This window comes from Chiloscyllium plagiosum, unplaced genomic scaffold, assembly GCF_037043375.1.
Source record: "Chiloscyllium plagiosum isolate Xiang-an unplaced genomic scaffold, Cpla_swu_hap1 HiC_scaffold_27, whole genome shotgun sequence".
In the NCBI taxonomy this organism is placed as follows: Eukaryota; Metazoa; Chordata; class Chondrichthyes; order Orectolobiformes; family Hemiscylliidae; genus Chiloscyllium; species Chiloscyllium plagiosum.
The window spans coordinates 15,027,438-15,050,649 of NW_028270165.1; the positions used below are offsets into that span (position 1 = coordinate 15,027,438).

General features: G+C 47.5%; 1 protein-coding gene across 1 annotated transcript; it reads right to left on the reverse strand.

Moving 5' to 3' along the window:
• Window positions 1-2,543: 2,543 nt before the first annotated feature.
• On the reverse strand, window positions 2,544-22,598 carry LOC148143202 (uncharacterized). The gene is made up of 3 exons (XM_087975787.1): window positions 21,173-22,598; window positions 14,031-15,234; window positions 2,544-6,661 (listed from the first exon to the last, which is right to left on the reverse strand). Exons 2-3 carry the CDS (start codon window positions 14,838-14,840, stop codon window positions 5,546-5,548), a joined length of 1,926 nt encoding a protein of 641 aa, XP_087831913.1. The 5' UTR covers window positions 14,841-15,234; window positions 21,173-22,598; the 3' UTR covers window positions 2,544-5,545.
• Between the last annotated feature and the right edge of the window lie 614 nt (window positions 22,599-23,212).

Below are 23,212 nucleotides of genomic sequence, written 5' to 3' on the forward strand. Positions count from 1 at the left end.
TCTAATTGAAACATACTGAACGGCCAGGGCAGAGTGAACGTTGGGAAGATGTTTCCACTGACAGAAGAGACTAGAGACCGAGGCCCCAGCCTTCGAGTAAAGGGAAGACCTTTTAGAACAGAGATAAGGAGGAACCTTTCAACCAGAGAGAGGCGAATCTATTGAATTCATTGCCACAGAAGGCTGAGCAGGCCAGGTCACTGAGGATATTTAAGACTGAGATAGATAGGCTGTCGAGTATCAAGGGGATCGAGAGTTACAGGGAGAAAGCGGGAGAATGGGATTGAGAAACCTATCAGCCACGATTGAATGGTATGAAGATACCTGATGGGCTGAATAGCCTAATTTTGTGCTCCAATGTTTTATGGTCTCTTGCTGTCCTTAGACTCATGAGGGTGAGAATTGGGAGCAGAGGTAGGCCATTTGGTCTTTCGGGACTGCACCAGCATTGAACAGATCATAACTGGATATGAATATACCTACATCGAGGTGGATATGCTGGGACATTTTTCACTGCAGCACAAGAGGTTGAGAGGTGACCTTAGTTTATAAAGTCAAGAAGGGATATTGATGTGCATGGCAGATGCTGTTTCCTTCGGGTGGAGGTTTCAAGATTAAGGAGTACATTTTTAAGGTGAGAGGAGAAAGATTTAAAAAAAAAAGACATGAAGAGCACCTTTTTCTTTTCGTTTACATGTGGAATCACTCTCTTTCAATGTTCTGAGAAATGGTGGATGCAGGAACTGTCAACATTTAAGACATTTGGATAAGTACATTAATAGGAAAAGTTTGGAGGGATATAGGTCAAACTAGATGGGACTAGGTTCGTTTGTGAATATAGTCAGCATGGACTAGTTGGACTGAAGGGTCTGTTTCTGTTCTGTATTACTTTGGAACTATTCTGTACTGGTCTTAAAAACTTTTTTTTTAAACTTTCCCCCATCACCATCCACTTTGTTCAAAAATCAGATGAATTCAGCCTTGAATATATTCAATGAACCTTCACAACTGCAGGAAGACATCCCCACTTCTGAACTCAACTCCTCTTGCTAATATATCACTTGGGGAGAAAGTGAGGTCTGCAGATGCTGGAGATCAGAGCCGGAGATGTGTTGCTGGAAAAGTGCAGCAGGTCAGGCAGCATCCAAAGAGCAGGAGAATCGCCGTTTCGGGCATGAGCCCTTCTTCAGGAATGAGGAGAGTGTGCCAAGATAAAAGGTAGGGAGGAGGGACTTGGGGGAGGGGCATTGGAAATGCGATAGGTGGAAGGAGGTTAAGGTGAGGGTGATAGACTGGAGTGGGGGCGGAGAGGTCAGGAAGAAGATTGCAGTTTAGGAAGGTGGTGCTGAGTTCGAGGGTTGGGACTGAGACAAGGTGGGGGGAGGAGAAATGAGGAAACTGGAGAAATCTGAATTGATCCCTTTAGGTTGGAGGGTTCCTAGGCAGAAGATGAGGCACTCTTCCTCCAGCTGTCGTGTTGCTATGGTCTGGCGATGGAGGAGTCCATGGACCTGCATGTCCTTGGTGGAGTGGGAGGGGGAGTTAAAGTGTTGAGGCACAGGGTGGTTGGGTTGGTTGGTCCGGGCGTCCCACCAACCCAACCTCCACTCCCGGCACCTTCCCCTGCAACCGCAGGAGGTGCAAGACTTGCGCCCACACCTCCCCCTTCACCTCCCTCCAAGGCCCCAAAGGAAACTTCCATATCCGCCACAGATTCACCTGCACCTCCACACATATCATCTATTGCATCCTCTGCACCCGATGTGGCCTCCTCTATATTGGGGAGACAGACCGGCTACTTGCGGAGCGTTTCAGAGAACACCTCTGGGACACCCGGACCAACCAACCCAACCACCCTGTAGCTCAACATTTCAATTCCCCCTCCCACTCCACCAAGGATATGCAGGTCTTTGGACTCCTCCATCGTCAGACCACAATAAAACGACGGTTGGAGGAAGAACGTCTCATCTTCCAGCTAGGAACCCTCCAACCACAAGGGATGAACTCGGATTTCACCAGTTTCCTCATTTCCCCTCCCCCCACCCTGTCTCAGTCAAATCCATCAAATTCAGCACCGCCTTCCTAACCTGAGATCTTCTTCCCGACCTCTCCGCCTCCACCCCAGTCTGACCTATCACCCTCACCTTGACCTCTTTCCACCTATCACATTTCCGACGCCCCTCCCCCAAGTCCCTCCTCCCTACCTTTTATCCTAGCCTGCTGGACAAACTTTCCTCATTCCTGAAGAAGGGCTTATGCCCGAAACGTCGATTCTCCTGTTCCCTGGATGCTGCCTGACCTGCTGCGCTTTTCCAGTAATATATCACTTGCCTTGCTGATTGCTTCTTTCACCTGTCTGACAATTGGCATTGACTAGTGTAGAAGGACGCTGAGCTGAAAATGTGTTGCTGGAAAAGCACAGCAGGTCAGGCAGCATCCAAAGAGCAGGAGAATCGCCGTTTCGGGCATGAGCCCTTCTTCAGGAATGAGGAGAGTGTGCCAAGATAAAAGGTAGGGAGGAGGGACTTGGGGGAGGGGCATTGGAAATGCGATAGGTGGAAGGAGGTTCAGGTGAGGGTGGACTGGAGTGGAGGCGGAGAGGTCAGGAAGAAGATTGCAGGTTAGGAAGGTGGTGCTGAGTTCGAGGGTTGGGACTGAGACAAGGTGGGAGGAGGGGAAATGAGGAAACTGGAGAAATCTGAATTGATCCCTTTAGGTTGGAGGGTTCCTAGGCAGAAGATGAGGCACTCTTCCTCCAGCTGTCGTGTTGCTATGGTCTGGCGATGGAGGAGTCCAAGGACCTGCATGTCCTTGGTGGAGTGGGAGGGGGAGTTAAAGTGTTGAGGCACAGGGTGGTTGGGTTGGTTGGTCCGGGCGTCCCAGAGGTGTTCTCTGAAACGTTTCGCAAGGAGGCGGCCTGTAGAAGGCCTTTTGTACATCACACATCATTCCTGATGAAGGGCTCATGTCTGAAATGTTGACTCTCCTGGTCCTCGGATACTGTCTGACCTGCTGTGCTTTTCCAGCGCCACACTTTGACTCTTAATCTCTAGCATCTGCAGTCCTCACTTCCTTCACATCCCAATGTGTCACTTTTAACAATGCAACTCCTTTCTGCTTTTTATTCCACAGTAAAGGCTATATTATCACATTTGTGCTAATGCAATTGCCATGTGTTTGCCGACTGAGAACGACCTGGACCAACGTTTCCGTAGTCCGTCCCCTCCCTAGATTCACTTCCTTTCACTTGCTGTAAGTCAACAATTGAAGCCCAGAATGCAAAACAAGAAACGGAAAAGAGAGTGCTGTACTCACAGATGTTGGACAGAGGAATGAAGTTGCAGTCTGGGGTGAAGCTCAACCATTGTTCAGGGAGAGATTAGCAGCTTTCAAAGCTCATTGTCCAACTTCCGCATTCAGAGAATGGGGAGCTCTGAATGGCAGGAGGTCCAGTCTCTTTCCGATTCTCCAGGGCTCTCTATTGGTCCATCAAAAGAAGGTGGCAAACCGTTTGTGCAGAAATCTAGGAGTATGCGCAGATTTTTGCTGACACCGAAGAGCATAAGCGGTCCGTTGCTGACTCTGTGACTCTTGTTCTACATAGTTGGAACCTATATCACAAGACTAGGAATTCACCCATTACAGCCTGTACTCAACTGTGGCCTAACTGCGCATATTTCAATGCAGGTTCAGAAAGGTGCCTGCAGCTTTTTAATAAAATTGAAGATGCTTTAATGATGTTTCTGAATATATCATTTTAGCGATTCTTCATTTTAAAGATCAGCCATTTCTCCTACACCCCCATCTCTCATATAGACTTATCAACATCCATTCTCTCTCTCTTTTCTTAGAAAGTATTGATACAGCAATCAAAGTCGTCTTGAGGCACAAGAAACAACAGGTGCTGGGGGAAGTAAGGAAAGAGAATGGCTGGGGGTCGAGAGAGAGAAAATGGACAAGAGTTGGGGGGACAGGGAGAGAATGGACAGCGGGCAGCGACACCACAAATCCCACCTTTCCCAGGACCACAGCAGTCACTTCTCAATATACACGTGGTCATGGTAGCAGAATCATATAATCCGTGCAGGCTATTTGACCCATCTAATTCACACCAAACTTCCAACCAGCTTCCCACCAGACCAACTCACCTACCATATAGCTCTGCAGCTCCCCCTGGCTTATTACCCTAAACTGCAGATTGTTGGACTGTGGGTAGAAACCACAGCACCCAGAGGTAAACCATGCACAAAGTCCACACAGACAGTCCCCAGAGGCTGGAATCAAACCCAGGTCCCTGGCAATGTGAGGCAGCAGCACTAGCCACAGAGTCACTGTGCTGCCCATAGCTTTGGGGTTCTGCTTTGTCTTTGTAGTTTCTGACTAGCTGTCTCCTCCTGACATTGTTGAACCACACCCACTGCAGCCTCCCTTTCCCACTTCTCCAGCCCTGAGCACGTTGGTTCCTGAATCCTGATGCCATCTGGCCTCCTGCTGCCAACTGCAGAGAACAGAGATGATGTCTGTCACTACTCTGTCCTTCTCAGAGGCTTATACTCCATCACACAGACAAACGTTACCAAGCATACACACTTGCAAACACATACATATGGGTCGATGTGGTGAATTTGCATTTGCAGATACATTCGATGTGCGCTTTGAGCAGAAATCGGCAGGTAGTCAATCCATGTATTATTTTATAAATTCCTACTTTGGTAATAGAACCAGTCTGATTCAAGATTCGGATACAGACACATTCAAACTTCACACCTTTCATACATTGTGAGAGCTGAGATGTCACCTATTTTTATAAAACCTTAAGTCATCTCGAGACTGACTTAAAAAGTGTTCTGGGATTTATACATTAATGAAGCAAAACCTGCAACCCATTCTAAAAGATGAAAGACTTAACAGCAATCCAGGTTTTTTTCAATATATCATTTCTGTTGCATGACACTGTGATCTTTTGCTTTAAATTCTGTGTCTGATGATCCTGCTCCACAGCTACCTGATGAAGGAGCAGTGCTCTGGAAGCTAGTGCATCCAAATAAACCTGTTGGACTATATCTTGGTGCTTTTTAACTTAACTATGATTTTTAACTTTACCCACCCCAGTCCAACACCGGCTCCTCCACGTCGTTTCTAGTGAACACGGCCCACACCCTTTACTGCTGCCAGTAAACTTTACAATGCTGATGAACTGGTGCAGTACTCATTACAGCCTGAAAAATGTACAATTTCTAATGATAGTAGCTACTCATTCACTGCTCCATTGATACACGACATTGGAAACTTAGTGCAGGAGGCTGAAAGAAATGAGCAGCTTTAAAACAAAAACCATTTGGAGCTCAAAGCTTTCAATGAGAACCTGAGCCTGACGTTAAGTTCAGGTAAACTTTACTGTGACCCAACTTTGTTACAGCTTCAGATTCCCCCCAGCAAAAAGGCATAGAAAAAGTAGGTTTTTTTAAAAACAGCTCACGGTCAAAGCGCACACACTCTCCACACCCAACACCGCCACCACCAACCCCTCCAACCCATTGCTCCTTCAATCCTCGTGAACTCGCTGGTGGCTCCGCAGGTTGAAGGAGCGGGTGAAACCCTTCCCACACTGAGAGCAGGTGAAGGGCTTCTCGCCCGTGTGGACCCGCTGGTGGTTCAGCAGGTTGGAGGAATTGCTAAAAGCCTTCCCACACACTGTGCAGGGGAACGGCCTCTCCCCTGTGTGGACCCGCTGATGGGTCAGCAGTTGGGAGGAACTGTTGAAGGCCTTCCCGCACTCGGGACAGCTGAAGGGTTTCTCCTGTGTGTGGACACGCCGGTGGGTCAGCAGGTTAGAGGAATTGCTGAAGGCTTTCCCGCACTCTAAGCAGCTGAAAGGCCTTTCACCCGTGTGAACCCGTTGGTGGTTCAGCCTGTAGGAGGAACTGCTGAAGGCCTTCCCACACTCGGGGCAGCTGAAGGGCCTTTCCCCGGTGTGGACCCGCCGGTGGGCCAGCAAGGCAGAGGAATAGCTGAAGGCCTTCCCACACTCCGGGCAGGAGAACGGCCTCTCCCCCGTGTGGACCCGCTGGTGCTTCAGCAGGTCAGAGGATTTGCTGAAGGCCTTCCCGCAGTTGGGACAGCTGAAGGGCCTTTCCCCTGTGTGGACCCGCCGGTAGGTCAGCAGGGCAGAGGAATCACCGAAGGCCTGTCCGCAGTCAGGGCAAGAGAATGGCCTCTCCCCTGTGTGGACCCGCTGGTGCTTCAGCAGGTCGGAGGAATTGCTGAAGGCCTTCCCACACTCTGAGCAGCTGAAGGGCCTCTCCCCTGCCTGGACCCGCTTGTGGGTTAGCAGGGTGGTGGAATTGCTGAAGGCCTTGCCGTACTCAGGGCAGCTGAATGGCCTCTCCCCTCTGTGGATCTGGTGGTGCTTTAGCAGGTCGGAGGATTTGCTGAAGGCCTTCCTACAGACTGGGCAGGAGAATGGCCTCTCCCCGGTGTTGCTGCGCTGATAAGCCTCTGGGGCAGACGGGGCACAAAAGCCTTTCCCACAGTTACCACACTTCCATGGTTTCTCCACAGTACGGGATTCCTCTGGTTTCTCCATGGCTGAAGCTTCAGCTGTACGCAAACACTTGTACAGCCCCTCCCCACTGTGAATTCCTGTTTTCAGGCCGTATAGCTGTTACACCCTCCACGCTCAGTGCGCTGCAACAGGAGGGTCTCTCATCCAGTCCCACTGATGCTGAAAAAGTACTCAAACAAGAACCAAAAAGCTTGTTTCCTTCTCACAGAATCATAGTTGAAAATTGTTGCGGTCCTGATGGATTGGGTGACTGTCAGACATTGATGTCAAAGTGAGGACTGCAGTCGCTGGAGTCAGAGTCAAAAAGCGCAGCACTGGGAAAGCACAGCAGGTCCGGCAGCATCCGAGGAGCAGAGAGTCAATGTTTCCGGCATAACGCTTCCACCTGTTCATTTTGAAACTTCTGTCTTCAGATCTTCAAATACGCTGCAAAAAGAAATTATAAAATTCATCACTGTCAGTGCAGGGTAGAAATTCAGAACAAGCAATTCTACTTTCTGCAGAATATTCTTTTCTTATTCCACAAAATTGAAAACACCATCCCACTCTCTCTCCCCCTCTGTTTTCACTCCACTCTAACTAATTCTTACGGGGCAACCAACAAGGTGACTTTGTCACTTTATAAGTTCAAAATTAATATGAAAGAAGTCTTCGATAAGCTGTTGGCACTTAGAAGTTGACAAGGCACTGGGACTCGATGAAATGTATCCAAGGATCTTGAAGAAAGGGACGACAGAAATTATGGGAGCACTCGCCATAATTCAACAGTCTTCCATGGAATTGGAGGAAGTGAATGGAAAACTGCAACCATTGCAGCCTTGTTTAAGAAAGGTCGTAAATATATGCTCAGCAATTATAGGGCAGCCAGTTTAAATTTGGTGGAAAAGCAGAAATAGTTATTCTGGTCAAAATTTGTAGTCACACGGAAAAAGGTGGATTAGGAAGAGTCAGCGTGGGATTGCTGAAGGGGACATTGCATTTAACTAACTTGATGGTGTTTTTTGCAGAAGTTACAGGCTTGAGGAGGATAACACCTCAGCTCTCCTGTTTGTTATCCATCCTGGCTGTCCTAGGGAGTCTGGTACACCTATAGCCTTTACGTAATGCTGAATTTGAGGGGATTAAAGCACCAAAGTGTGACTTCAAATTACTTGGCTACACGGGTTTTGCTATCATATCTCTCCCATAAAGGCTGACAGAACAGGTTGTGAGCAGGAGTCTGCTGGGCACCACCTTCATTAATCAAAAGGGTCTTGGCCTCTATGTACATGTTGGGAGGCATGCAAGGAGATGTTTATATTTTGCTTCTGTACTTAGAATTCATAAATTGAAGCCAGTGTACATTTTTAAAATCTTCAAGATTAAAAGTACAGAGATCAATATTATACAACAATCCAACAACCCCGTCCCAAGACAACAGGCGCCTGACCCTCACAAAGTTGGCGGCCGGTTGCCCGGGCAACCCGAGAGCTCCTTCGCCGGTGAAGTAAACGCTGGGCCTGTGGGGCTTCTATTGGAGGCCTGAGGCCTCCCCCTAGGAGTTTATAAACTCCCCAGTCTCCCTCCTCCCGCGGTTCCCAATCCTACCCTGTCTCACTGTCTCCTCTCCCCGGGGGCAGGAGCCAGGTCTTGGCGCTCGGGCCTGGCGACCTCCCCGGGATGTTCCTGAAACCTGGTCCTGTTCTGAAGGAGGATCACCGGACCCGAAACACCTCCTCACATTCCTCCCGACACGAGCTGCCGGACCTGCTCAGCTTTTCCAGCGGCTCCTGTTCTTGCTCCTTCATCCGCCGGCGCCATTCCTCTCCCACACTCAGTAACACTGTCTTTGTCACATTGCACATGCGCCAACTCAAAGGGGGCGGGGTACCTCCTGGTGACGTCATCACCCGCCGAAGTGGCGCGGTCGGAGGAGTTCTCCAAGAATTCGGAGACAATGGGGGCGGGGCGATCGTTTTCCCCGCCCCCAGCCATTTGAAAGGTGAGTTTCTTTTAAGTTTGAACGTATTTTCTTTCAATTTTCAGCAATGTTATTCCAGACCTCTGGAAGGCTGAAGCATTGAGAAACTTTCAGACATAAACAAACGGATATGAATAAAATTCATAAAAATAGGTAAGGTAAATTGCGAAATAAACCCAGCACAAAATATCAAAAAGAATAGCAAGAGCTGGTATTGGTATGCTGAAGGGAACAAAATCGCTGAAGTAAATATTTGTCCCTTGGAAGATGAAACCGCTGAGTTAGTGGGGGGAACACTGAAATAGCAGAGCTGCTAAATCAAAACTTTCCTCAGCTTTCACATTGGAGGACAGCAATACTATCCCTATTGGAACCGGCAAGTCAGAGGCTATCGAAAGGGTAGAACTTAAACAATTAACGTCGATAGGTACACTATCAGGATTGAGGGCAGACAGGTCCCCTGGGCCTAATGGCCTACATTCTAATGTACTAAAGGCAGTGGATACGTTAGTTACAATATTCCAAAATTCCTTGGACATAAAATAAACTCAATGAATCTTTCTTAAGACTGAGATAGGTAGATTCTTGATTGTCAAGGTGATCAAAGGTTACGAAGAGAAAGCGCTAGAAAGGAGTTGACTTCAGCCATGATTGGATGACGGAGCAGACTTGTTGGGCTGAATGGCCTCTGATATCTTATGAATCCACTGGAGTGGAAAAATACTAATGTAACACCTGTATTCAAAAAGGAAGAGAAGCAATACGTGAGAAATTGAAGACCAGTTAGTTCAACAGCTGTTGATGGGCAGCTGTTAGAATCAATTATCAAGAAAGCAATATCAGGATGTTTGGAAAGTCAAAAATCTTTAGATAGCTCCTTTCAAACTACTACCGTTAAGGTCAAGAGCAGCAGTTACATGGGAGACCATTACCTGCAAGTTCTGTTCAAAGACACTCACTATTGGAGCAGCACACTCATCTCAACATACAGAGATTACAAAGATAAAGATGGGAGAAACCATTGGAGAGATTTGAAGACTAAAATGAGAATTTTAAAATTTGGTTGTTGCTTGAATGGGCACCAGCACAGGTCAGTGGACACATGAGCCACAGAGGAATGAGAATTGTTGCCATGAAACAAGAGCAAAGTCTTAGATGATTTCAAGTTTACAGAAGGGCAAAAGCGTAAAATTATTGATTGCAGCAGTGAAGTAGTCAAGCCTGGAGGTAAGGAAGGGACCAAAGATGATTCCGGCAGCAGCAGCTATTTTGAGAATGGGACAGGCTCGAATGAGATGACAGAGGCGGATACAGGAGGCTTTGTGCTGGCACAGGTCAGAAGCTACTCTCAGAATCCAATGCAGCAAGTTATGAACAGCCTGGCTGAATCTGAGAGTTATAAGGGAGAGAGATGGAGGCTGAGGAATGAAGATGGATGCAAAAAATTGGAAACCAGTGGCTTCATTCTTCCCAGTGTTTAATTGGAGTGGATCCATCAATATGAAGAATCTCAGCAACCAGATTGGACCATGAAACTGGTGAGTTTTGAGAAGGTTTGTAGCTCAGGGTGAGGTTCTGGATGTAGGTTTGCTTGCTGAGCTGAAAGGTTCATTTTCCATCACTAGACTAGGTAACATCTGCAGTGAGCCTCCAGATGAAGCACCAGTGGTGTAGCCCACTTTCTATTTAGATGTTTGGGTTTCTTTGGGTTGGTGATGTCATTTCCTGTGGTGGCATCATTTCGTATGGCAATGTCATTTCCTGTTCTTTTTCGGGGGGCGGGGTGTAAATGGGATCCAAGTCAATGTATTTGTTGATAGAATTCTGGTTGGAATGCTATGCTTCGAGGAATTCTCATGCATGTCTCTGTTTGGCTTGTCCTGGGGTGGATGTGTTGTGCCAGTCGAAGTGGTGTCCTTCCTCATGCATCTGTAAGGATACTTGGGATAGTGGGTGATGTCTTTTTGTGGCTAGTTGATGTTCATATATCCTAGTCGCTAGTTTTCTGCCTGTTTGTCCAATGTAGGGAACACCACATCCATCCTCGGATAAGGGTCTGTTTCTGTGCTGTCTGACTTTAATTCTTCTTTTACTGGTCGTCACAACCATTTTCTTGCCTTCCCCAATACCCATCCAATTCATTTTTGTTTAAAATATCAGATGAACTCAGCCTTGAATGTATTCAGTGACCCCATACCTGCAGGAAGACATCCCCACTTCTGAACTCAGTTCCTCTTGCTAATATACCACTTGCCTTGCGCATTGCTTGCTGCAGCTGTCTGACAACTGGCATTGATTGGTGTGGAAGAATATGTTGCTGGAAAAGCACAGCAGGTCAGGCAGCATCCAAGAAGCAGGAGAATCAGCCCAAAACGTCGATTCTCCCGCTCCTCTGATGCTGCCTGAACAGCTGTGCTTTTCCAGCAACACTCTCAACTCTGATCTCCAGCATCTGCAGACCTCAATTTCTCCTGGTGTGAAAAAATGCTGAGACCTCTTTGTCCATCCACACAACATTCCTGATGAAGGGCTAGTGCCTGAAACATCAACTCTCCTGCTCCTCGGATGCTGTCTGACCTGCTGTGCTTCCAGTGCCACATTTTTTGACTCTGATCTCCAGCTTCTGCCATCCCAATAGATGATCATTTAAACAATGCTTTGTGCTGTTTTCTTTTTCCACAACACCGGCTATAACTTCACACTGAGGTAATGCATTTGCCATGTGTTTGCCAATTGAGACACAGACCTGGACCAACTTTTCCAGTCTGTCCCCTCCTGGATTCCCTCCCTTTGCTTTTAGTTGCTTCAAGTCACAAATTGAACCCCTGCATGAAAAAAAGAGAATAGAAGAGGGGGGAGAGAAGAGAGATCGCTGTGCTCACAGATGTTGGACAGAGGAAGTTCCAGTCTGTGGTGAATCTCAATCTTCATTCATAGAGAGAAGCAGCAACAGCTTGAGAAGCTAATGGTCCACTTTCAGACAATAGAGAGGCTGTGTTTAACAAGAAGACTAGACTCCTACCGGTCCTCCAGTACTCCTCATTGGTCCATCAAAACAACATAGCGCCGTTTTTGCGGACAGCTACAAGCATGGGCGGTGTTTTTGCTGACACTGAGGAGCATGTGTGGTAGACTCTGTGGAGATGGAGTTACTGACAGTTTCTAACTATCCAAAGGCCAATGGGAGAAAAAAAGATAGAGCCTCAATGACCACCACCACCACACACACACCTCTCCCACCCCTCCCCCCACCCCACCCCGGTAGCTCGACATATCAACATTTGCACCTCGCTATTTTTGCTAATAATTTTACTACACCTCTCATGATTTTGTATATCTCAATAAGGTCACCCCTCAACCTCCTCTGCTCTAGTGAAAGTCTCAGCCTCCCCTTATAACTCAAATCCTCCAGTCCTGGCAAATCTTTTCCGAACCCTCTCCAATAGTATTCTTCCTATAACAGGACAAACTGTACTCAGTACTCCAATAGTGGCCTCACCATCATCCTGTATAACCTCAACATTATGTCCCAACTCCTATACTCAATGGTGTGAACAATGAAGGCAAGTGTGCTAAATACCTTCTTAACCACCCAGTCTACCAATGATGCAACTTTCAAACTACTGTGTACCTGAACACCCCCAGATCTCTCTGTTCTACAATACAACCCAGGGCTCTCCCATTAACTGTACAAGTCCTGCACATCTTTGTTTTAGCAAAATGCAAGCTCTCGCTTTTATCCATACCTCTCAAACACACACCCCAACACTCTCAACTCCTGAGGCTTGTACTCCAACACACCCACACTTTACAAAGCATGGTACGCGCACTCTGATGCACAAGGTGCAAATTCACAATGGGGTGAATTTGCATTTGCAGAATTACATTTGCAGATACATGCAATTTCACTCAAAAAAGCACACAATCTGCAGCCAGTTAGTGCAGGCAGTCAATCCATGTAGTATTTTATAAATTCCTACTTCAGAAATGAAACCAGTCTGATTCAAGATTGGGATACAGACAGACTCAAGCCTCACACCTGCCATGCATTGTCTGAGCTGAGAAGTCACCTATTTTTATAAAACCTAAGTCATCATGAGATTGTAACTTAAAAGAAATTCTGAGATTTATAAATTAAGGAAACCTGCAACCCATTCAAAAAGATGAAAGACTTAACAGCAATCAAGGTTTGTTCAATATATCCTATCAGTTGCATGACACTGTGATCTTTTGCTATAAAATCTGTGTGCTTTGATCCTGCTCCACAGCTACCTGATGAAGGAGCAGCACTCCGAACGCTAGTGCTTCCAAATAAATGAGTTGGACTATAACCTGGTGTTGCGTGATTTTTAACTTTATCCACCCCAGTTCAAGACCGGCTCCTCAAAACAGTTTCTCGCGAACACATCCCACACCTCCCAGTGCTGCCAGTAAACTTTACAATGCTGCTGAAACAATGCAGTATCTGCACTCCTGAAAAATTTACAATTTCTAATGATACAAGCTCCTCATTCACTGCTCCATCTGATACATGACATTGGAAACTTAGTGCAGGAGGCTGAAAGAAATGAGCAGCTTTAAAACAAAAACTACTTAGAGCTCACAGCTTTCAATGTGAGTCTGAGCCCAACGGTAAATTCAGGTAACCTTTATTGTGACCCAACTTTGTTACAGCTTCAGATCCCCCTAGCAAAATGGCATAGAAAAAAAAGTAACTGATTTTTTTTAAACAGCTCAAGGTCAAAACCCACACACTCCCCCCACTTTAGATTAGATTTCTTACAGTGTGGAAACAGGCCCTTCGGCCCAACAAGTCCACACCGCCCCGCCGAAACGCAATCCACCCATACCCCTACATTTACCCCTTTAACCTAACACTACGGGCAATTTAGCATGGCCAATTCACCTGACCTGCACATCTTTGGACAGTGGGAGGAAACCGGAGCACCCGGAGGAAACCCACGCAGACACGGGGAGAACGTGCAAACTCCACACAGTCAGTCGCCTAAGTCGGGAATTGAACCCGGGTCTCTGGTGCTGTGAGGCAGCAGTGCTAACCGCTGTGCCACCGTTTCTTTACTATTAGTTAGCACCTAGTTGTCCCTTTGTAACTGGATCCTTGGTACAGCCTTTACGCATAGAAAGTATTGCTTAACTCAACAATTTCAATCCATACCCTGTATCCAAGTAAGGTTCTCCCTGTGAATGGGTGGGGGGAGCTGTGTAGAGACAACCACACTGCTGTAGGTCTGGAGTCAGTCATGCGTAGGCCAGACCAGAGAAACAATGCAGCTGGGACGACTGAGTGAATGCTTTCCCCTAACAATAGTTTTCCTTCCCTAAAAAGGACATGAGTCAGTCAGATGGGAGTTTTCTTCGCCCCGAAAAATGATTTCATCATTAAATACTGAACTCCAGGTTTCTGACCGAATTCCAATTCCGTCATCTTCCGTGGCAGGATTCGCCGGAACTGGGTTGTTAGTCCAGTTCACAATGTCACTAGGCTGTCATTCCTTCAACCCCCTGCGATGGCAAATGAACTCGCTGGTGCCTCCGCAGAAGGGAGGAGCAGGTGAAGGCCTTCCCGCACTCGAGGCAACTGAAGGGCCTCTCCCCCGTGTGGACCCGCCGGTGGGTCTGGAGATTAGAGGAATCGCTGAAGGCCTTCCCGCACTCGGGGCACCTGAAAGGCCACTCCCCCGTGTGGACCAGCTGATGTCTCAGCAGGGCAGAGGAATCGCTGAAAGCTTTCCAGCACTCGGGGCAGCTGAATGGCCTCTCCCCGGTGTGGAGCAGCTGGTGCTTCCGCAAGGCGCCCACTTGACTGAATCCCTTCCCACACTCGGGACAGCTGAAGGGCCTTTCCCGCGTGTGGACCCGCTGGTGGGTCAGAAGGTGGGAGGAATTGCTGAAGGCCTTCCCGCATTCGGGGCAGGGGAATGGCCTCTCTCCTGTGTGGACCCGCTGGTGGGTCAGCAGGATGGAGGGCCGGGTAAAGCCCTTCCCACACTCGGGACACCTGAAGGGCCTCTCCCCTGTGTGGCGCCGCTGGTGCCTCAGCATGGAGGCGGCCTGGGTAAAGCCCTTCCTGCACTCAGGGCAGGAGAATGGCCTCTCCCCCGTGTGGACCAGCTGGTGCCTCAGCAGGGTGGAGGCCTGGGTAAAACCCTTCCTGCACTCGGTGCAGGAGAATGGCCTCTCCCTGGTGTGACTGCGCTGATGAATCTCCAGGGCAGACGGGACACGGAAGCCTTTTCCACAGTCGCCACACTTCCACGGTTTCTCCACAGGGTGAGATTCCTCAGGATTCTCCATGGCCAAAGCTTCAGCTGCACACAAACACGTGTATAGCCACTCCCTGCCGTGAATTCCGCATTCCAGGCCGTATCACTCTTCCAGGCTCCACACTCAGTGCGGTTCAACAGTAGAGTCTCTCATCCAGTCCCACTGATGCTGAAAATGTACTGAAAGAGGAACCAAAAAGCTTTGCTCCTTCTCACAGAATCTAAGTTGAAAATTGCTGAGGTCCTAATGGATTGAGTGACTGTCAGATATTGATGTCAAAGCGAGGATTGCAGATGCTGTACAGTGAGTCGAGAAGTGTGCTGGAAAAGCACATCAGGTCAGGCAACATCTGAGGAACAGGAGAGTTGACGTTTTGGGCATAAGCCCTTCATCTGTTGATTTGAAACTTCTATCTTCAAATACTCTGTAAAAAGAGAGATTACAAATGTCATCACTGTCAGTCCAGAATAGAAACTCAGAACAAGCAATTCTACTTTCTGCAGAATATTCCCCAAAATTGAAAGCACCATCCCACTCTCTCTCTCTGTTCTCACTCCATTCTAGCTAATTCTGAAGGTACTGATTCAGGATCTTACAGGGGCAGAAAAGCAAAATATCAAGACTGACACCTCTCTGAAGTTTGGATGACTCCACCTGAAAGTTAATATCTTCCACGACATTGGGATGCTGCTGAGAGCGAGCAGGTCTAATTTTGGGAAGCAAACAAAAATGTTAATTCAGGGTGAACCTGCCATGCAGCTTCTTGAGGAACAACCAGACACAAAATGGTTAACGCACCCAGGAAGAGGGGAACAAAATGAGACATCAAGGCATTAACACTGACACCAGAGAGAAACTGAACATACAGATGTGGCAAACATTAGTAGAAAGCCAGAGTCATACAGCACAGAAACAGACCCTTCAGCCAAAGTCTTCCAGATATCCTAAATTAATCTAGTTGTATTTGCCAGCACTTGGCCCATATGCTTCTTAACCCTTTCTATTCATACACCAACCCAGATGTTTTTTACATGCTGTAATTTTACCAACCTTCATCAGGGAGGGAAGGGGGGGGAAGAGTGGGGGGGGGGGGGGAGGGGGAGGGATTGGGGGGTAGGGATTGGGGGGTAGGGATTGGGGGGTAGGGATTGGGGGGTAGGGCAGACCTAGAGGGGATATGTTTAGGGTGAGAGGGGAAAGATATAAAAAAGAGACCTAAGGGGCAACCTTTTCACATAGAGGGTGGTACATGTACGGAATGAGCTGCAAGAGGAAGAGGTGGAGGCTTGTACAATTGCAACATTTGAAAGGTATCTGGATGGAATATATGAATAGCAAGGGTTTGGAGGGATATGGGCTGGGTGTGAGAAGGTGGGACTAGATAGGTTGGGATATCTAGTCGGCATGGACAAGTTGGATTGCAGGGTCTGTTTCTGTGCTGTACATCTCTACGACTCTATTTCAGCTCAGACAATGCATGAAAGGTGTGAGATCAGAGCCTGTCTGTATCCTAACCTTGAGTCAGGCTGGTTCTATTTTCAAAAGTTGAATTTACATAATACTATATGTATTGACTGCCTGGAGATTGTTCATTTTAGGAGCAAAATAGAATGTATCGGCAAATATAATGCTGCAAATATAAATTCACTGCCATGGACTTGTGTGTACACACACACACGCATGAGAGAAATAAAAAATCTATTTCTGTGCTGCATATCACACAGACATTGAGAAACAGATGCTTTATTTCTGTGGTTGTAAATGTTGTTGTAAATTATAGCTGGGTACTAATAGATGTAAGGGACAGAATTCCTCAAAATAGGGTTCTCCCAGGATTCTTATAGTGCCCTATTCTGGTTTACTTACTAGTGAACAAACATTAAGCACGAGTATCTATTTATTTCTAATTTTGATTCGTTTTTCTTGTTTGATTCCCTGCTATGACAACACTGTATCTTGATGGTTGACAGGCTGAGAGATGGTGGGTTGGGTCTCAATTGACTCAATGTTTTATTGTTCCAAATGGTGTAAAAATGGGTGTCAAAGCTTCAGCAGAAATCCAGCAGAGCTGACAGACCAACATCTTACTCTAAGCGAACAGGGAGATCAACAGAGGACAGAGAAATCAGGACCTGAAATCTGAGCTGACACCAGACTACCCTGTGATCAGTGCTTTGATTAGCAGTGCCAACCCTCCACCTTTACCTAACTTCCCATTTAACTACCCCTTCAATATGTAGGATCCAATCCTTGTCATCCTGAAGCTGGGTTAGCCATGGGAAATGCAGGTTTATAGTTCCATAGTAATAAAAGCAGGAGTAGGCCATTTGTCCTGTCAGGCCTACTCTGCCATTCATTAAGATAATCGCACCATCGCAGCTCCTCCTCCCTGCATTGTCAAAACTACCCTTAATTCACCAACCATGTCTTCAATATACTGAAGTGGCCTCTACTGCTTCACTGGGCAGAGAATTCCATAGATTCACTACTCTCCAGGAAAAACAGTTCCTCCTAATCTTTGTTTGAAAGCTACTCCCCCTAATCTTGAGGTCTAGTCTCACCCAACAGCAGAAATGACTGGATAGGGAAGGGCTGCATCCCCAAAGTGCAATGAATTCCCACTTTCCCCCAAAATCCCGGATGTACTCACTCACTCAGTTGTTTGCTCATAAATGAAAGATTTCACTGTTACAACTTCTGCTCCCAGTCAGGGCAAAACATCTTTGACAGCTGCTCTGAAAGTCCAGTCTTCACAACCACACTTGTGAACCATTCTCCTCTCACCTCAAATATGCACCGTCTAGTTTTGGACTGCACCATCCTGGGGAAAAGATCTTGGGTATTCACCCTATCCATGCCTGTTACAAACGTCCATAAGGTCACCCCTCAGTCCCTGATGCTCCAGGGAACATATCCCTGGCCTATTCTCCCTCTCCCAGTAGTTCAATTCCTCCAAGTCTGGCAACAGCCTTGTAAATCTTTTCCAACCTCTTTCAAAGTTTCACAACATCTTTCCTATATCAAGGAGACTAGAATTGAATGCAGTGTTCCAAAAGTGGCCCAACCAATTTCGTGGACAGCGGCCACATGACCTCCCAACTCCCATACTCAATGCTCTGACCAAGAAAGGAAAGCATACTGAATGCCTTCTTTACTATCCTAGCTACCTGAGACTCCACTTTCAAGGTCTTTATTCAGCAACACTCCCCTTAACTGTGCCAGTTCTGCCTGGATTGCTTGACCAAAATGCAACTCCTCACATTTGTCTAAATTAAACTCCATCTCCCACTCCTCGGCCCAATGACCCATCTGCTAAATTCCCATTTATAGCAAACTCTCTTATTCCCTCGAAGCTGAAAATCTCCATCCCACACACACTCCCTCCATTCTCACTTTGCTGAACCTAATTCCTGCTGCATCTCACCCTGAAGGGTCTGGTTCATGCTGATACACAGTCCCACACTCTAATTGAAACATACAGAATACTGAATGGCATGGACAGACTGGATGTTGGGAAGATGTTTCCATTGGTAGGAGAGACAAGAACCTGAAGGCACAGCCTTTGAGTAAAGGGAAGGCCTTTTGGAACAGAGATAAGGAGAAACTTCTTCAACCAGAAAGTAGTGAATCTTTGGAATTCATTGCCACAGAAGGCTGCAAAGGACAGGTCATTGAGAATATTTAAGACGGAGGTAGACCGGTTCTTGAGTATCAAGGGGATCAAGGGTTACGGGGAGAAAGCAGGAGAATGGGGCTGAGAAACTTATCAGCTGCGATTGTGTGCTATCAGCAGACCTGATGGGCTGAATGGCCTAATCTCAGCTCCTATGTCTTATGGTCTCTTGCTGTCCTGGACACAGAGGGTGAGAATTGGGAGCAGGACTAGGACATTTGGTCTTTCATGCCTGGACCAGTATTGCACAGATCATAACTGGATATGAATATACCTACATTTTGATGGACAGGCTGGGACATTTTTCATTGAAGCATAGGAGGTTGAGAGGTGACCTTACTGAGGTTGATTAAATCATGACAGATATAGCTAACATGAATGGCAGGTGTCCTTTCCCTTGTGTGGGGGTTTCAAGATTAGGGAGCAAATTTTGAAGGAGAGAGGAGAAAGATTTGAAAGACATGAGGGACATTATTTTTCATTTTACACAGAGTGGTTCGCGTGTGGAATGAATGTCCAGAGGAAGTGGTGCAGTTATAGCATTTAAAGGACATTTGGATAAGTATCTGAATAGGAAAGATTCAGAGGATATGGACCAAATACTGGCAAGTGGGACTAGTTCAGTTTGAGAACATAGTCAGCATGGACTAGTTGGACTGAAGGGGCTGTTTCTGTGCTGTCTGACACTGTAACTGTTCTATGCTGGTCTTGAAACCATTTTCTTAATATCCCCCATAAACATCCATTTCATTGTTGTTCAAAATATCACATGAACTCAGCAGTGATTACGTTCAATGACCCCCCCCCCCTAACTGCAGGAAGACATCCCCACTTCTGAACTCAATTCCTCTTGCTAATATACCACTTGCCTTGCTGATAGCTTGCTGCACCTGTCCGACAACTGGCAGTGACTGGTGCAGAAGGACACTGAGGTCCCATTGTACATCTACACATCATTGTTGATGAAGGGCTTGTGCCCAAAACATCAACTCTCATGCTGCCTGACTAGCTGTACTTTTAGGAGAAAGTGAGGACTGCAGATGCTGGAGATCAGAGCTGAAAATATGTTGGTGGAAAAGTGCAGCAAGTCAGGCAGCATCCAAGGAGCATGAGAATCGACGTTTCGGACATGAGCCCTTCTTCAGGAATGAGGAAAGTGTGGCAAGCAGGCTAAGATAAAAGGTAGGGAGGAGGGACTTGGGGGAGGGGTGTTGGAAATGCGATAGGTAGAAGGATGTCAAGGTGAGGGTGATAGGCCGGAGTGGGGGTGGAGTCGGAGAGGTCAGGAAGAAGATTGCAGGTTAGAAAGGTGGTGCTGAGTTTGAGGGTTGGGACTGAGACAAGGTGGGGGGAGGGGAAATGAGGAAACTGGAGAAATCTGAGGTCATCCCTTGCGGTTGGAGGGTTCCTAGGCGGAAGATGAGGCGCTCTTCCTCCAGCCGTCATGTTGCCATGGTCTGGCGAAGGAGGAGTCCAAGGACCTGCATGTCCTTGGTGAAGTGGGAGGGGGAGTTGAAGTGTTGAGCCACGGGGTGGTTGGGTTGGTTGGTCCGGGTGTCCTAGAGGTGATCTCTGAAACGTTCTGCAAGTCGGCGGCCTGTCTCCCCAATGTTGAGGAGGCCACATCGGGTGCAGCGGATGCAGTAAATGATGTGTGTGGAGGTGCCGGTGAATTTGTGGTGGATATGGAAGGATCCCTTGGGGCCTTGGAGGGAAGTAAGGGGGGGGGGGGAAGGTGTGGGCTGAAAATGTGTTGCTGGAAAAGCACAGCAGGTCAGGCAGCATCCAAGGAGCAGGAGAATCGACGTTTTGGGCATGAGCTCTTCTTCAGGAATCTGAAGGTGTGGGTGCAAGTTTTGCATTTCTTGCGGTTGCAGGGGAAGGTGCCGGGAGTGGAGGTTGGGTTGGTGGGGGCTGTGGACCTGACAAGGGAGTCACGGAGGGAGTGGTCTTTTCGGAACGCTGATAGGGGAGGGGAGGGGGTCCGTTTGGAGGTGGCAGAAATGACGACAGATGATACGATGTATATGGAGGTTGGTGGGGTGGTAGGTGAGGACCAGTGGGGTTCTGGCCTGGTAGCGATTGGAGGGACGGGGCTCAAGGGCGGAGGAGCGGGAAGTGGAGGAGATGCGGTGGAGAGCATCGTCGATCATGTCTGGGGGGAAATTGCTGTCTTTGAAGAAGGAGGCCATCTGAGTTGTTCGGTATTGGAACTGGTCCTCCTGGGAGCAGATGCGGCGGAGACGAAGAAATTAGGAATATGGGTGCGACTCTGATCCTCAGCATCTGCAATCCTCACTTTCTCCACATCCCAATGTATCACATTTAAAAACGCACCTCCTTTCTGCTTTTGTTTTGCCACAGCAAAGGCTATAGCTTCACATTGAGGTACTGCATTTGCCATGTGTTTGCCAACTGAGACACAGACCTGGTCCAACATTTCCTGAGTCTGTCTCCACCCCAGAGAATCACTCCCTTTCCTTTCAGCTGCTGCAAATCAACACTATATGAACAGGGATATCGGCTGGGTGCTGGCAAGCGGGACTAGATTAGGTTGCAATATCTGGCCGACATGAACGAGTTGGACCGAAGGGTCTGTTTCCGTACTATCCATCTCTATGACTATAATTGAACACCAAAATGAAAACTAAATGGAATAGGGGGTGAGAAAAGAAAGTGCTGTACTCACAGATGTTGGACAGAAGAAGCAAGTTACAGTCTGGGCTGAAGCTCAATCTTCACAGCAGCTACAGAAGCTTATGGTCCTCCTTCTGCATTCAGACAATAGCGGTGTTCTAACTGGCAGGAGGACCAATCTCCATCCGGTCCTCCAGGCTTTACCATTGGTCCATCAAAAGGAAGTCGCGTGCCGTTCTTCGGACTTCGAGGAGCATGCGTACTACTTTGCTGACACCGGTGAGCATGCGCCTTCCTCGCTGACACCTCGGAGCATGCGCAGTGTGCGCTTTGGTGACTACTGTTACTGACAGATGTAAAGGATCTAAAGGCCAAAAGGAGAAAAAACGGCTGGAGCCACAAGTTTATTTTTCCCTGTAGCTCGACGTTGTATTCTTTTTGCATTTTGTCTGGCTGCTCAACTTTTGTAAGTCTTTTCACCAGGGCAGATGAAGTTGTAAACTGGAGGGCATCGGTTTAAGGTGAGGGGAGAAAGATTTAAAATGGTCCGAAGAAGCAACTTTTTCGCACAGAGGGTGGTGTGTGTACGGAATGAAATGCCAGACGAAGTGGTGGAGGCTGGTGCATTTACAATGTTTAATAGGAATCTGGATGGGTATATGAATAGGAAGGGTTTAGAGGGATATGATTAGGTTCGGATATGATTAGATTAGATTCGATTCACCAAAGTGTGGAAACTGGTCCTTCAGCCCAACCAGTCCACACCAACCCTCCGAAGAGTAACCCACCCAGACCCATTTCTCTCTGACTAATGCACCTAACACTATGGGCAATTTAACATGGACTATTCACCTGGCCTGCACATTTTTGTACTGTGGGAGGAAACCGGAGCACTCTGAGGAAACCCACGCAGACACGGACAACATGCAAATTCCACACTGACAGTCACCAGAGCCTGGAATCGAACCTGGAACTTTGGTGCTATGAAGCAGCAGTGCTAACTACTGAGCCACCGTGCCGTCATTCAAGTAAATTTCTCCCCGGGGGGAGGAGGGACAGTCAAGAGTCAACCATACTGCTACATGTAGGCCAGACTGGGTAAAGAATGCAGCTAGGACAACTGAGTGAATCCTTTCCCACAACGGCAATTTCCTTCCCTAAAAAGGATATGAGTGAATCAGATGTCTTTCCCTCCCTACCAATTCTGAATTCAAGACTTCTGACCGAATTCCAATTCCGCCATCTGCCGTGGCAGGATTCGAACCCATGAGTCCCCAGAACTGGGTTGATCGTCCAGTTGATAATGGCATTCAGCTGTCACTCCTTCAATTGCCCTGCGATGGCACATGAACTCACTGGTGCCTCTGCAGGTGGGAGGAACTGGTGAAGCCCTTCTTGCACTGACAGCAGGTGAATGGCCTCTCCCTGGTGTGGATTCGCTGGCGTGTCCACAGGGTTGCACATCTGACTGAATCCATTCCCACACTCCGGGCAGGTGAATGGTCTCTCCCCAGTGTGGACCTGCTGGTGCATTAGTAAGGTGGAAGAATCGACATATCCTTCCTGCACACACAGCAGGTGGACAGTCTCTGGTGGTGTGGTTTTGATCCCCCAAACTGAGTAAATCATTAAAGTGCCTTTCACAGTCAGTGCCCTGAATCTTCCTCACTTGCGTATCTGTGTCTCAATGTTCTTCCTGCCACACCAGTATCCAAAATCTCTCACGCAGACAAAAACAAACATTTCTTCTCGATTGGTATGGGTGCTGATATTCTAGTCCCAATGAATCAAGTGGCTATGTCAAAAGTCGATGTATCATTTGCTTTCAGATTTCTTTCCGTATGTCTTCCTGCAAAAAAAAAACAAATTGCAAAATAAGTGATCATGGTCAGTACAGTTAAAGAAACATAACATTGGTGGCAATTCTTGTAGATTGCCAGATGCCTGATGATCACATATTATCCAGGACACAAACCTGAAAACCCTCATGCAGCCAGATAGCCCTAAGTGTATATGGAGAACTTCCTAAAGGAGCCAATAGGAGCTACAGTGACAGGTACTGATATTCCATGCTCCAAACAGCTCGTCTGTC

Coding starts and splice junctions, on each gene's coding strand:
- LOC148143202 (XM_087975787.1), bottom strand. CDS start 14,840: ATGGAGAATCCTGAGGAATCTCACCCTGTGGAGAAACCGTGGAAGTGT. Junction 6,662..14,030: donor AGGGGGTTGAAGGAATGACA/GCCTAGTGACAT, acceptor AGGGTGTAACAG/CTATACGGCCTGAAAACAGG.